General features: G+C 29.9%; 1 protein-coding gene across 2 annotated transcripts; it reads left to right on the top strand.

Annotated features, from left to right (window-relative positions):
* Positions 1-2,689: 2,689 nt before the first annotated feature.
* On the top strand, positions 2,690-4,785 carry LOC107895034 (thioredoxin-like 1-1, chloroplastic). 2 transcript variants are annotated; one of them, XM_016820227.2, is made up of 4 exons: positions 2,690-3,192; positions 3,662-3,841; positions 3,919-4,083; positions 4,197-4,785. In XM_016820227.2, exons 1-4 carry the CDS (start codon positions 2,944-2,946, stop codon positions 4,464-4,466), a joined length of 864 nt encoding a protein of 287 aa, XP_016675716.1. In that variant the 5' UTR covers positions 2,690-2,943; the 3' UTR covers positions 4,467-4,785. The 2 variants fall into 2 exon arrangements, with proteins under 2 accessions (XP_016675716.1, XP_016675717.1); XM_016820228.2 differs by having other exon boundaries at positions 2,716-3,219.
* The last annotated feature ends 10,545 nt before the right edge of the window (positions 4,786-15,330 follow it).

Here is a 15,330-nt window from a genome sequence, read left to right as displayed (position 1 = left end):
AATTAAATTTATAAATAATTAATATTAATTGCCTAAAAATATTTAAAATTTATATTTCATATATTAAAATATTAACAAAAAATTATAATAAATTGTTTTTTATATTATTACTAAAATATCATAATATTAACTAATTTGAATATTATTTAAATACATATTTGTTACTTTATAACACCTAAAATGAACATTTTATTTCTTAAAAGTACTTTTTGACAGTAATACTAACTACTTAAATTTTAAATAAAACTTTTCAAAAGTACTTCCCAAATTAACTTTTCCACCGTAATTTTTAAAAGCACTTCTCAAAAGTAATGTTAAATTAGCCTTAAAAGCATTAAAATTTTGAGAATTGACAAAAAAAATCAAAATTAAAGAAATACATATAATTTTCCCTTAAATTTTATTTAAAATTTTCATTTTTACTTTTTTAAAAATAAATTATTTACATTTTTTCATATGACTCATATAGGGGAGCTTGTCACTACGTACATTATATATCTTGACAAACATTTGTTAGTACAAATCTCTGGTGAAGAAAATTTTGAACACACGAACGGGACTCAAACAAAAAAAAAAGAAATAGGACAAGGCTCCAAGGCGTGTATCAAGTCACTTTTTTTAAGGTTATATTCGTCCCCACCTATTTTCGGTGTGCAAATGAGTTCCAAGCAAATTAACCTCGAGGATACAATGAAGCCAATGACTATTTGCGTTTTGCACTGACGAGAATAGTCCACTACACACTGAGCAATGTTTAACAAGAAACTCAATTTCTACAAAGGATTTCTGCAGTAATACTTTATAGAATAATGTAATAATATTAGAAAATGAAGGAAGGAAATAAAGAATATTAGAATTTGTTGGTTTTATTTCCAAATGAAATCTCATTCCTATTTATAGGAATTTTCACGTCTCTTAATAGAGACATCTTTCAATAGGTGTCTTTCTAAATAATCTTTAAAATAAACACATAATTATTTATTTAATATTATAACTATTCAAATAATATTATTTAAATAGTTATAATTCTTTTTCAAAAAATCAAATAATATAACTTTTGATTAATTACACCCGTTCATTTATAGTATTGGAACACTATAAATATTTGAAAATGGTCCAACGACATTAATAGTTTTCGTAGTTGAATTTGTTACCACAAAAAATTTGGTCAAGGAAATAAAACAAACAAATATGGTTACAAACTTATACTAATAAATTATTTTTTAAAAAGAAAACTAAATTACACCATTAGTCACTAAAATATGAATAAGTTTTTATTTTGGTCATTTAATTAAAAAAGTTTCAATTTGGTGATTAAACTAATCAAAAGTTTTTATTTAAGTTACTGGGCTATTAAAATCGATGCTATATGGCATTTTCTATTCGCACTACCTGCACCAATTAAAAGCTCTAATTTTCCTTCTCTTGTACACATCAATTTTTTCATGAAACAATTTTGGACATCACAAATTTGCAAAACAAAATTCAAACAATTTGTTTCTCTGATCTCTAACATTGATTTTTAGATCGACTTGGATCTAATGTATGTTATTCTACTCGTCAATGAGTATTGATTCACTGTACCGGTCGTCAAATCGTCGCTTGGAGCTCGTTGTTAGAACTTTAAAAAGAAAAGTTTATAGCCTAGTGATTTAAATAAAAACTTTTGAATAAGTCGGTGACCAAATTATAACTCTTTTTAATTAAGTGAACAAAATAAAAATTTACCCATAATTTAATAACTAATGATATAATTTACCCTAACAAAATAAGGTCACTGAGTAAAATTATTAATTTTGTTCCTTTAAACTATATCCCCTATTTATTTCATTTACATCAATTTCCAAAATAAAATACTTAATGTTTTAAAAATATAAATTTAGAAACAATTATTTATAATTTTTTCTGTAAAAGCTGATAGTAGTTTAGAATGCTGGTAGTAGTAATATTTTATTATATTAAAATTATTGATCAAATAATAATGTTGTAAAGATATAACTTTTGTACATAAATTTATCTTATAAATATATAAATTTATGTAAAATTACTTTGTAAAACAATATGAAAGAGTATCTCATTAAAAGGTATATCTCTATAAAAGGATATATTATGGAAAGATAGACCTATTTTATGTAAAAAAAACTTTTTTATTAGCCATTTTTATTGTTTTGTTTGAAGCATTTAGAGCTTTATTATACGTTGGGTGCATATAAAAACTTTAAGGAAAATATTTTACACGCCTCAAAAATCGCTATATTTTAGTAATATGATTTTATTTTCCTTATTTATATTTTTAATAATTTATTTTTCTAATAAAAATATTTAAATTTAATTTTTTATTATTTATTCGTAATCTTTAAGGTGGAACATACACGGTTGCTTTATTTTTCTGAGGAAATAAAAAATAAAAAAAAATTCCAGGATGGCCACAAAGGAAATGATGTGGGTAAAGAAACTACCTTTTATCCAAAGCATATCTGAAACTTCCTTTTATTTTTGCAAAATTGTAGGTACGATGCCACGTGTCTTAAAATTCACTGATCACGTGCATCTCCAGACCACCATAAAAACCGGCCAACACAAAGAAATTTTTTTTAAAAGAAAACCTTATCCAATACGTTTTCAATTTTTCCATCAAATACAAAATTATCCGTCAAAAAAAATCTTTGACCGTTAGATTCAATCATGACAAAACCCGATCAACGGTTGAAGTCAATCCTTAGACCTTAAAATAACCAACAAAAACTGGCAAAGCAAATCCTACACAGAAAAGGGGAAAAGAGAAAAAGGAAATTCACTTTTGCTTTAAACTTCAAAGACACTGCAAAAGAAACTCTCCTCTGTTTTTGTTGTATTTTAATTTTGATTGTGAGATTATAGCAAAGGGTTCAGTTTTCAATCTGCGTTTTTTTTAGTGTTGTTGTGAGAAAAAAAAAACTAGTTATGGCTGAAGTTTTTGGGAAGGGAAATCTGTTTACGACTTGTAACTATAGTCAGACGAAGAATCTAGAAGGTGGAACTTGTTTAGTTCCTAAGAAAATTTCTGGGTTTTCTTTAGAAAGGAACTGTTTTTCTTCTTTAAAGGTTAAATCTCAGGCTTTGAGAAGTGGTTTTAATGGGCAAAGAATGGTTTTTTTGGAGAAGAAAAGTATGAACAGGAGAAGGTTTTGTCAAGTTCCCATCAAAGCACAGGTTTGATTTAATCAACTTTACATCTTGGTAATTTCAATTTCTGGATCTTTGCTTCTTCTTTTTGTCCTTATTTTTGTGGAAAAGCGTGGGTATATTTTTATTTGTTTAGTTGTGTCAATTTATTTTATGATTAATTTTTATTTAATTTTGAATTTCTTGATAATTTACTTTTTTTCTTTTCTATTATTAGCTTTCTACAGTTAGTTCTTTGCTCAGTTTTTACATACCAAAGATCAAAATCTTTAAATATAAATCGTCTTATATATGTGTAAAAATTTTGATTTTTTTTCACGTAACACAAAGATTAAACAAGAAATTTTACTCTTTCTTTCTTTTTTTTTTGTTTGAAAATCTGTAGTAGTGTTATGATTTAAATTCTTTTTGTCCCCATAAGCTGATCTGTACATAGATCAATCAAGAAATACTAATTGGTTTCACTTTTTTTTCTGGGTTTGTTTAATGGAATCAGATGCAAAGTGGGCTTATTGGTCGAGTTCAGAAATGGTGGGAGAAAGGGCTTCAACCAAATATGAAAGAAGTTGCATCTGCACAAGACCTAGTAGACTCTCTTTTGAATGCTGGTGATAAGCTTGTTGTGGTAGATTTCTTCTCCCCTGGTTGTGGTGGTTGCAAGGCTCTTCATCCCAAGGTATATATATGCATAGCTCTGTATCTAGATTTTGTTTTTGGGGTTTTATGTATTTGAATTGATTGTGGATTTGGCAGATTTGCCAATTTGCAGAGATGAATCCAGATGTGCAGTTTCTTCAGGTTAATTACGAGGAGCACAAGTCAATGTGCTATAGCCTTAATGTCCATGTGCTGCCTTTCTTCCGGTTCTATCGAGGTGCGCAGGGGCGTGTATGCAGCTTTAGTTGTACCAATGCCACGGTTAGTCCTGAATCCTTCCTTTTAGATGCTAATTTCATTAGATATGGCTCCTAGTTCTTTTATTATTGTTTTCTAATGATGTGTGTTCTAAATTACAATGGCAAATTCTGTAGATCAAAAAATTCAGAGATGCATTAGCCAAACACACACCAGACCGGTGCAGCCTCAGCACGACAAAAGGGCTCGAGGAGAAGGAGCTTTTGGCATTATCCGCGAACAAAGACCTTTCCTTCAACTACACACCAATTCGCACACATGAAGAGATTCTTATTTGGAAACAAGCTCCATCTGATTCAACGAGAAAGCTCCCGCTTTCAGTCCCGACAACATCCGCAAAACAAAGGGACAGTGAGGAGAAAACTTTGGTTGGTGTCGGAAGATGATGTAGTTAGGTTTTCTGCCATTTCCATTGCCCAGTGTACATTCTTACAGTATAATTGGAGTTGCAGGGCAGTTTGGATTTATTTTTTGGATCCTAGCCCTGCATGATTCAAGGGTAAGTTTGAAGACCAAAACTAGTGTGTATATTTTTGAGGTTGTCATTTTAATGTTCAAGGGAAAACCCCTTTTGTGAATTTAAAAACCTTGTTCTTTTGGTGTTGAAAACTAGATTACGAGTATTTGTACTTTTTGGGGGGTAATACGAGTATTTGTATTGGATATTTGGTATTAATGATGTTTTTTTGTTGCCTTTTTGTTTTACTTTGTACATATATTGAGTTTGGTTCACACACTTTGTATCATTGGTATGAAAAATGACAAAATCTGATATCCAGCTTTCATGGTGAAGTAGAGTTAACGAATTTAATTTGTGAAGAAATTACATTCAAAATCATTAAATTTTTAGTAAATTTACGATTTTCTCACTCAAATTTGAAAAAGTTAATTTACTAAACTATTTGAAATTTTTTATTTAACTCCTTGAATTGTTAAGTTTTTTTTAAAAAAAAAATCCAGTTAGCAAGCTCTAAGAAATAATTTGACGATACCACTAAATGTGACGTCTCAAATCCGATCTGGACGATCCAACCTGAATTTTGAACGTCACATTAGCCATCAAAGTGACTCTTCATTTAAAACATTACGAACCACATTAACAAACTGTATACACCACAAATTTGGTTTCATATAGGAAATTAGACCTAAGTGTATATTGTTCTAAATTAATCATTTGCTTCACACAATTAGAAGGTATAGGGCATACCTTAATACTCGACGGTCTCCCTTAGCCACAAAAATTTGTTAGTTCATTTAATTATCATCACATTAAACAAGTAATTAAACCATCCAAATTAACAATCAAGCAAGCAATTATAACATTCAAAAATCTCAAAGTTAAACAGTTCATAATGCTCGTTTATAACCTGTTGAAAATTTTATTTAGAGTATGTGTGTTGAGCTTTTAAACTCCGAAGTGAAATGTTGAAAAACATGCCTTATATCCGAGTTGACCTAACGATGAATATTGGAGATTGGAGAAGAAAGGTGTTTAGATTTTGGTCTGTAAATTCATGATGTTCAAAATTGTTTCATGAAAAACGAAATTAAACTATAGAAAAGAAAGAAAGAAAAAAGCTTTTGATTGATGCAGGCAGTGCGAATGGAGAAGATTATATAGCAACAATTTTAATAAATAATGAATTAAATGAAAACTTTCAAATAATTCAATAAATTTTTATAACTTTTTAAAGTTAAGTGATCAATATATAAACTTACTAATAATTTAATAACTTGAATATAGTTTATTATTTACAAGTATCCCATGTTAATATCCAGTAGTTGTGGATGGCCTACAACTCATGGAAGCCTCAATAATTGTCTACTTGGACAGTGAACTCTTTTCTCGGAACATGGACAGTTAAGTAGACATCATCAACCGCTGCTTTGAAACATTTGCAGGATGACAATGCCACAAACCCAGGAGAGAGTAGAACATGTTCAGGTCATTAGTTTATAATAGAATTTTTAAATATTTCTTGTGTTGATTAACCATGTAAAATCTTTACCTTACCTGTTTAATTAAAGATATTTATATTCTTATCAACATATTTTTTTCAATACTAACAGTAAAATAACCTTAAAACTTGGTGGAATTTTGATAAAATTGAGACATAATTCCAATGTTTTCTGATAATATTATCTTTACAAGTTATTAGCAGGAAAACAAGAAAACCTTGACATGAAATTTGGATGAATAGGAGAAAGGCAAGATGGCAAAGAAATAGAGGAGTTTTAAAAGGAAATGTTGGATAAGGTTGCTTGTGTATTAAATTCATCAACGTGGCCAACCTTGCTTTTCAATAATTTAATTTTTTTTTTTAAAAAAACACCTTGGATTGATTGTAGAAAGAATGTGGGGCATTCTGACAACCCAATCCACTTTAGAAAAATTTCAAAATCTGAAAGCTCCCATTATTTCCTCCCAAGTGTCCAACATGTTTCATAACTTTGAAAGTTACTCCTCCCGTTCAATGTTTCCACCATTTCTTTTTCTTTTAATTTTCAAACCCGATCTCTCTAAATGTTTCCTTGTGCCCATTGAAGAAGCTTTTGCCTGCTTCAAATACTAAGCTTGGAAGCAACAAATGGGGCCTATAGACTTTGCTTATTTATTTCCAACATCAATGATTTGAGAGCAAATCAGATTTTTTTTAACATAATATATTCAAAAAAATTTATTATTTTTCATCGTAAATTTCTCAAAAATTTACTTTTTAAATAGGGTATTTAGAAGATTATCCCAACTGTAGATAAAAAAAAATTCGAATCAATTATAGAGTATTGCATATCAAATCAAAATGATTGAGTGTTATATTAAAATTATTATGGGTAGAAATTATGTCATAATTATTATTTTTAATTAATTTAAATTAATTAAGAGATAAATAACAAAAGTTTATATTATCACTAATTTAAAATAAAATAATTATGTGATAATATTAAACGATTATTTTTTTCCTAATTAATTAAATCAATAAAAGATAAATAATAAATAAAAGAGTTTAGGTTCTTGTAGAATAATCAAGTGAAGCAGTTAAATTCTACTAAAATTTTCTTTTATTCAAGTAATTGACACTATAAAAAGTAGGAGTGAGCGGTCGATCGAATCGAGTGAAAAAATTTCGAGTTAATCAAGTTCACAAGTCTTATTTTATCATTCAAACGCAATTTGAAATTTTTCGAAACAAGTGAAATTATTCAAATTAAAAAAATTAAACATGTCAAATAAAAATATTGTTAGAGTTTAACTAATTTCATGTTAGAGCACATAAATTTGAAACCATATATATTTAAAAAAAATTAAAGAAAAATGATAAAAATAAGATACTTGAGTATGATAAATTTGAATCATTAATTAGGTGGTCCCTAAATTATTATTTTAGAACATTTTTAAAATTTTAAGGTTTTTTTTTATATATTTTTACAATTTTTTAAAAATATAAATTTTGAATTTTTTCTATATATTTTGAATTTTTGAAATTTATTTTGAATTATTTTGGTAGTTTTTGTTGAGAGTGAGACTAATTTGCTTATTTTCAAAGTTAATAGGGATCAAAAGGATATTTACACGAATCTATTGTTTGAATTATTCGAATTATTCAAGTTATTTGAATTGTGAAATTCAACTCGACTCGAATTCGAAACTCGAATCAAGTTATTCGAGTTGGCTCGAATAATTCGAATAACTTGATTCAATTAACTTGAAATTCGAATTTTTTTCTATTTTTCGAATCAAATCAAGATGTTCACCCTTAATAAAAAGGGTCACCCAAGTCATTTTACAAAGTTCAAAAAGCCTAGATGATAGAGGGATTGCGCGCGAACCAAGATTGAGTTGCCAAGTCACGAGAAAAATCCTACGAGGCTCTAAACGAACAGATCTGAAACGAAACAGAAATTAAAAGATTAGAACTTTGAATTTCCAGATCTGGAATAAAAATCCCAAAATCAGCAAAGAATCAAATTGAGATAGGAATAATTGTTAATAAAGGTTCTTGGGGAATCAAGAACATGTTATTGAACCCCAAAGAATACTCTAATCTGCTGAATCTGAAAAGAAAGACACAAACACGAACAGCAAGTTAGTCTTGAAATTCAGCAAATCGATGGAAACAAGATAGGATTTGGAACGGCAAGAACAAATAAAGAATTAAGGATCAAACAATCTTCGAATCGCAAGGGTATAAAGAATTGATAAAATTGAAACAGCAAGTTACGTTATCCCCAAAATTCCAGCAATCGAAATCAAACAAAGATGAAAGCAAAGAAATCGGCTACGACTAAGAGTTTAGGGATCTTGACAATTTTTTGCTGCTAAGATCAAAGGAACAGATCGGTTTGAATAATGAAGAAATCTTGGAGTTTAATCAAGGCTGAAACACAAACAAGAACAGCAAAGGGATTAGAAAAGAATCGGCACAAGCATAAACAAAGAAAATAAATCGAACAGCAAGAAATTAAATAGAAGTCCTAGGAATCCTTGAAATCTCGAAGACTTCACAAATCCCTTCAAACGGCTCTAATCTCCCCTCCAAAGAATATCAATGGAAAGAAGAAGGTTAAAGATGGCTCCCACAATCAAAAGATTGTTAAAACAACTTCTAAAGAAAACTCAAGAGAGAAATCTTGGAGAAAACCTCAAAGAAAATTCTGCTCTCAACAAATCTGAAACTTTGATAAAAATTCTAAGTGTGTGTACAAGGGGTGGCCGGTCATCACTTATATAGGCCTCAAACTAATCCTAATCTCAGTAGTAAACTTAAAAAATTAAACCTAATTAATAAAAATAAAGGGAAAATTCGGCCATGCACTCAAATGGGCTGTTTGGGCCGAATTTAACATGTAATATTCCTAAGGCCTAAAAATTAAATTAAACAATTAAAATGTTTACAAATTGGGCCCTTTGATATTTTGGCCTGATTTTCAACTAAGTATGTATGGATTTCTTGATTGGGCTGGAATTTGCTTATTGGGCCTTGCCTTCAAGAATTTGGGCTTGTGATCCATCTCCTACCGAAATTGGGTCGTTGATGCTCGTAACAGAGATCCAATGCGCCTTGGCTGCAAGATTCGGTTTCTTGGACCAAGATTTCCAAGATTTGAAATCTTGATTTTCTTGATTCTTGAAATCGCTCCAAACAGCAAAATTGGGCCAATATTCGGTTTCTTGATTTTCTTGAAAACAAGAAAGTGAATCTTGATTTTCTTGTTCTTTCGTGTACGCATCTAAGGCCTTGCTAACAAACTCCTGAATGGTCCCATTTAGTTTGGAATGCATTTTTCGGGCCTTTGATCTCGTTATTGGGCCTTGTGGTAATTTGAGCCCATCACGTTCTTGAACTTAGATTGGGCCTTTGTGACTCGTATCACTAGAAGATCTCTATAAAAATCTTTGAAGAAGTCAAAAAAAAATTGAAGAACGTTACTTCACTTTTGAAGAAAAGCCTTCTTTCGATCTTATGATCTAATTCAAGACAAAAGTTGTTTTTGAAGAAAGTCACCTTTCAATCCAAATCAAATGAAGAAAGGAGGTTCAAACCTGAATCAAAAGTAAATTAACACGACACTTGGAACAATCCACATCCATCCAAGATCAAATTGGATGACTCTTGGATCGAAGCTCAAGTTGAAGAGAAGAATCAAAAGAGAGAATTTCTTCATAAAGAAATTTCTCAAGATTGTAACTTTTTCTTTTTAAAAAGTTACCAATAAATTTGACTTTGAATTTCTAAGTCAATTTTCGACTTGAAATTTATGTGTACAAATTTCAGGCATATTCGTTGAGACCATCTCTTTCTTTCATCTCTCTCTTTCTTTCATCTCTTCTCTCAAAAAGTCAAAGTTCAAAGTTACAATACACTCAAAAAATATCATCATCAACAAACTAGCTCACAAGCCTACTCAAGCTAATCATGCAGCTTGTTCGGCTTCATTATCAAGCACCAATATCCTTACTCATCCCTACAACACTAGGCAAAAGATAAAAGAAAAGGAGGCAACAAGAGGTAGCCTCCAAAATGGAAAATTTCTCTTTAGGCCCTTTTAAAAATTTATAAAATTATAAGTAGTATATCCGTATGGCACTAGGCAGAAGAGAAAACATAAGGGATAGCAAAGGGAAAGTAAGAGGCTACCCCTTTAAAATGGAAAATTTCCTTTTAGGTCCCTTCAAAATTTATAAAAATATAAATAGTATATGATAAATTATAATTTAGCCTTTTAAAAATGATAAAATTTTGATTTAATCCTTTTAAAATTATAAAAATTTAAGCTAATAAATAGATAAAATTACATTTTAAATCTTATAAAAATATATAACTTAATTTACAGCATTCTAAATAAATTCTTACTTCACCCACGATGAGATTGAATTTTAAAATCACAAAATTTCTAAAGCCTGAAGGTCTTATTAGAATCAAACTAAAAGTTATGATTAAAAGCTAAGGGAAAAAGAACAGAAAATTATATATTATTTTTCCATTAAAAACTATATGTTGTTTATATGCACTTATGATTTCTAAAACCAAACAAAACCTTAATATCCATCGAATAAACTTTGAAATATAGAAGTATTGAAATGAAAGCAAAAAGTTAAGTATGGGCATGGAGTATAAGATTATTGGTGAGAATGTTATATTGCATAATCACATATCTATGTTTGGTTTAATAAGATTATCTTAAGTCCATAATATTATACTATTAACAGCGGTACCAAGGTTAGATATTACAGAGGTAATGTGATTCGTGAGAATTTTATCTCGATTTTTAATAACTTATTTATTTTCTTTAAATCATACGATCCGATTTTTTGTAAACCGAACCCCCAAATGTTTTTTTTAAAGGTAAATCCATTAATTCATTCAATGAATTGAACCATACAATTCAGAGAAAAAAATAGCAAACATTCGTTGTAGATGGTGAAAGACAAGCTCCATCAACACAACAAAGGCTTTAACCTCAACATCAATAGAACATTATGACACGTTGACAATTAGCTTTGTCACAACTCAAGCACGACATATCTGGAGTGATTGCAAGCACTTAATGCGATAAGGAAATTAGCCCCAGATGGTCCAAAGAGGTGAGCAAAAATCGACAAAAGAATCGAGCATTCACCAAATTAGAGAGGACGACAACAAAATCATCCCCAAAATCACTTGTAAAATGCATAAGCAAGACTAGAAAACATGCTACAAGAGCAAACAAAACGTAAATGTTAAATTAAGATATTTGCAGAGTTATTATATAGATATATTAATACTTGATTAAGCAATTTAGTCGATAATGTGGTTAATTAAGGCTCAAGGACTAAATTGTAAAAAAAAATTATCGCTATAGATTTTTAATTAGGAAAAGACCCGGACTTAAATAACAATTATTCCAAGAACTAAAATAGCTAATAGACCAAATTAAAATGACTTAAATATAAAATTGGTACTTGAACTTGTCCACTTCTCCCAGATTGGTACTTAAGGTTTTTTTTTTCCGTCAACTAAATCGACACTCTTTTGTAATGTCGTCTAGGATAGGTGGCAAAATAATATTGTGACAAGTGGCATTAATGACATAATCATGATGTCATAATCTAAAAATATATTATAAATCAATAAAAATATTTTTAAAATTAAATAAAAAATTATAAACTAACAAAATTACCAAGAAATTAAATCAAAATAACCAAAAAAAACTCTTTTTCTCACTTCGTTAATTTTTTTTCTTTTCATTTTTTATTTCTTTTCCTTTTTAATCTTCTCTTCATACCTTCACCACTATCATGACACTACTGTCCATGGCCTTCTCCGATCGATCGTACCACTAAAGACACTAGAACTTTTGATCAGCCAAAAAAAGATAAAGTTGCTTCTTTGGAAAAAGGATTGGTTAATTGTTAGCCTTAAGCAAAAATCAAAGAGGAGGGCAACCTTGATTTGTTGACAACAAATCATAATGAATCATCAACTAAACAATGCATGAAATTTGGATGTTATGTTAAAAAATTGAAAACAATGTATAGCATTTAGAGCAGATGTTGATTTAAAGTACAATAAAGCTGGCGAATCCTTTTCATTTCAACCCACACATGGCCCACCCACCTCATTTTCCCTCTCTTTCCTCCTTCCTCAAATACTTATCTGGTTTCCCCATCCCAAACGCCTAAACAAATCCAATTCTTCACCTACCACCCAAAGAAATGATTGATCCTGAATCTCCCACTGCCAAGGACTCTATCGCGCCAACTAAGGAACCCCACTAGACCCAAACCCAAGTAGACGACACTACAGCCAACCTCACCTTTAAAATTTGGCCCCCTACCTAATGAACTTTTAACATCATCCTCAACCATCTCATTACGACACTATCCTTCGAATTTATCCTTTCCAAACGCTATGGAACCATCCCAAGCAGGCAGCTTCCACCACAGCCAAATTGATCGAAGAGGAGACATTCTTAGTTACCGGCGCATCCTTCTCCACTGACGAGGACAACATCGAGATCCTTCGGCTGTATTCCAAAGAAATCAACAAGCGTATGCTTGACATTGTCAAAGTTGGATATACCATTGGCATTGACTCCACTCTTTTAAGTTCAATAGAATTAGCCAAAGAAGGCCATGGACGGTAGTGTCATGGAAATGGTTAAGGCATGAAGAAAGAAAAGAATGGAGAAGATGAAAAAGTAAAAGAAAAAAAAGTTAACAAAGTGAGAAAAAAAGTTTATTTTTGGTTATTTTGATTTAATTTTTTTGTAATTTTGTTAGTTTATAATTTTTTTAATTTTTAATTAATTTTTAAAAATATTTTTATTGATTTTTAATTTAATTTAATTTTTTAGATTATGACATCATTAATTCCACGTGTCACAGTCTTATTTTGTCACATGTCCTGAACTTAACGGCGTTACAAAAAGTACCGATTTAGTTGACGAAAAAAAAAGTTAGGGTACCAATCTAGGACAAAAAAAAACCTTAAGTACCAATCTGAAAGAAATGGACAAGTTCAAGTACCAATTTTATATTCAAGCCAATTAAAATAGATGATAGTGGGATTTGATGGTGGATGACATATGTTTAGTTAATTGGTGATTAAAGCATTATTAAGTATGATTAACCTAATTAAACATGTTTAATTACAAATTAATCCAACTATATAAACCAAAAAAAAGTGGAAAAAGATGACAAGTAATCATCTTCTTCAAAAAGTCATCGTCCACCTTGTTTGAAGAGAAGAGAAAGCTTAAAAACCTAGCTTGAACTTTTGACCCTTAATTACAAGTCCTTAGCCATTTTTCTTTATTTTTTTATAGATTTTTTTTATCATGGGAGCTTGATTAAACTAACCCATGGATCAATTTGATCAATTGATGAAATTTTGGTAAGTTACCATTGTTGAGAATTGGATGAATTAGGTGTGAAATTGATAGAAATTAACCTTAGATTATGAAAAATACTAAATTGTAAAGATGAACAAGCTTGATTGTTAGCTTGTTTATATTAGGGACCAAATTGAATAAAATGAAAACTTGTTATGAAATTATGGTAGGAATAAAAAAAGTATAAGGTTCCTGATGAATAAATGTGAAATCAAATTTTAATCCGAAGCTCTAGATTGAAAGTTATGTTTGTCTTAGTTTTAAGTCTAAATTGGATAAAATGAAAAATATGCATGAACTAATATTTGGTTATGAATTGGCTCGAAATTAATAGTGTGTTATGTATTATGACTATTGTATCTAACATCAACGCGAAACCTTTGAGAGGGAAAGGAAAAATGAGAGTTGTCAACGAGTGACGCGATACCACAGTTTGTACTTTTATGATTCGGGATAAAAATATTTGCTTGCATATGCATGTTTATATATTGATGAGTCATTGAAGTGAGTATATATATTGATAGTATGATATGTTTTGATTGAGTTTGGTATGGACAATTAGGATAGGGGACTAAAATGAATGAAATGAAAAATAACATTAAATACTTGAATTGTGATATGTGATGTAGAAATTGAAATGAAATATATGCATTTAATGATAAAATGGGATTGTGATTATGAAAAAGATATGAGATATAATGTAGATTGAATTGTAAAATGCAATTGAATATTGATATCCTATTAGTTGTTCGGGTTGTAATAGATATAGTTGGCATGTCGTAGGATTGATTTGTGTATGGGATTATGCGCTTATGCTCCAAGATGCACCTCGTGTGCTAGGATGCACTTCGTTTGCCATATATGCGCTTCGTGCTCCAAGATGCACTTTGTGTGTTAAGATACAGTTCATGTGCCAGATATGCGCTTCATGCGCTAAGATGCACTTTGTGTTAAGATGCACTTTGTGTTTCAAGATGTAATTTATGTGCCAGTATGCGCTTTGTGTTTCAAGATGTACTTCATGTGCCAGTATGCGCTTTGTGCGTCAAGATGCACTTTACGTACCAATTTATCCTACTTCAGTTTGTCCATTGATGCACTTTGGTGCCAGTTTGGTGTGTTGTTGGACGATGTGTGTATCGTCCAATCCCGAGTCATGTTAATAGGAGTTTATATTATAAACTTGATAAATAGTATTAGAATGAAATGGTATGATGATATGTGAAAAAATATGTGCATAGATGAGCTTAATACATTTTTTTACATTATTGTGCAAATCAATTGAAAACGAGCCTTGGGGGCCGAAATGAGTACGAATGAGTCGATAGACTCCAGGAACAAGTTTGAATGATAAATGTAATAGCTCGTTTTTTAGTGATGTCAGAAATAGTGGTTTTGGGACCATAAATCTGACGAGTGAGTCCGTAATAATAATATTTACAAGTCAAATATAGAATTATAATAAATTTTGACTTGATAATTTTTGTTATTTGAATTATTAGTTAAGTGCAAGTGATTTATCTCTAAAGACAAGTGGTTTCGGAAAATGAGATTTCGGGACCTCATTTCTATAAATTGAGCTCGTAAATATTTTTATTAAATATTTATGGAGTGATTATATATGTATATTAAAATTTGGTTAGGAAATTTTAATGTTTAGATAGTTAATTAAGTAAAAAAGACTAAATTGTAAAAACTGCAAAAGTTAATCGCTATTAGTTTGAAAGGGTTAATTGAGTGCAAAATTATAATTGAATGGATCTTTATGGCACTTTAACCATAGTCAAGATAGTGGACAGTAGATACATGCATTTTAGATTAAAATTATGTTGAATTAATGACATTTTGGTAATTAAATAAAAAAAACTAAGATAAAAT

Source organism: Gossypium hirsutum, chromosome D13 (genome assembly GCF_007990345.1).
Source record: "Gossypium hirsutum isolate 1008001.06 chromosome D13, Gossypium_hirsutum_v2.1, whole genome shotgun sequence".
Taxonomy (NCBI): domain Eukaryota; kingdom Viridiplantae; phylum Streptophyta; class Magnoliopsida; order Malvales; family Malvaceae; genus Gossypium; species Gossypium hirsutum.
The sequence above is the reverse complement of the archived record's forward strand: the minus strand, read 5'-3'. Positions and strand labels throughout refer to the sequence as shown.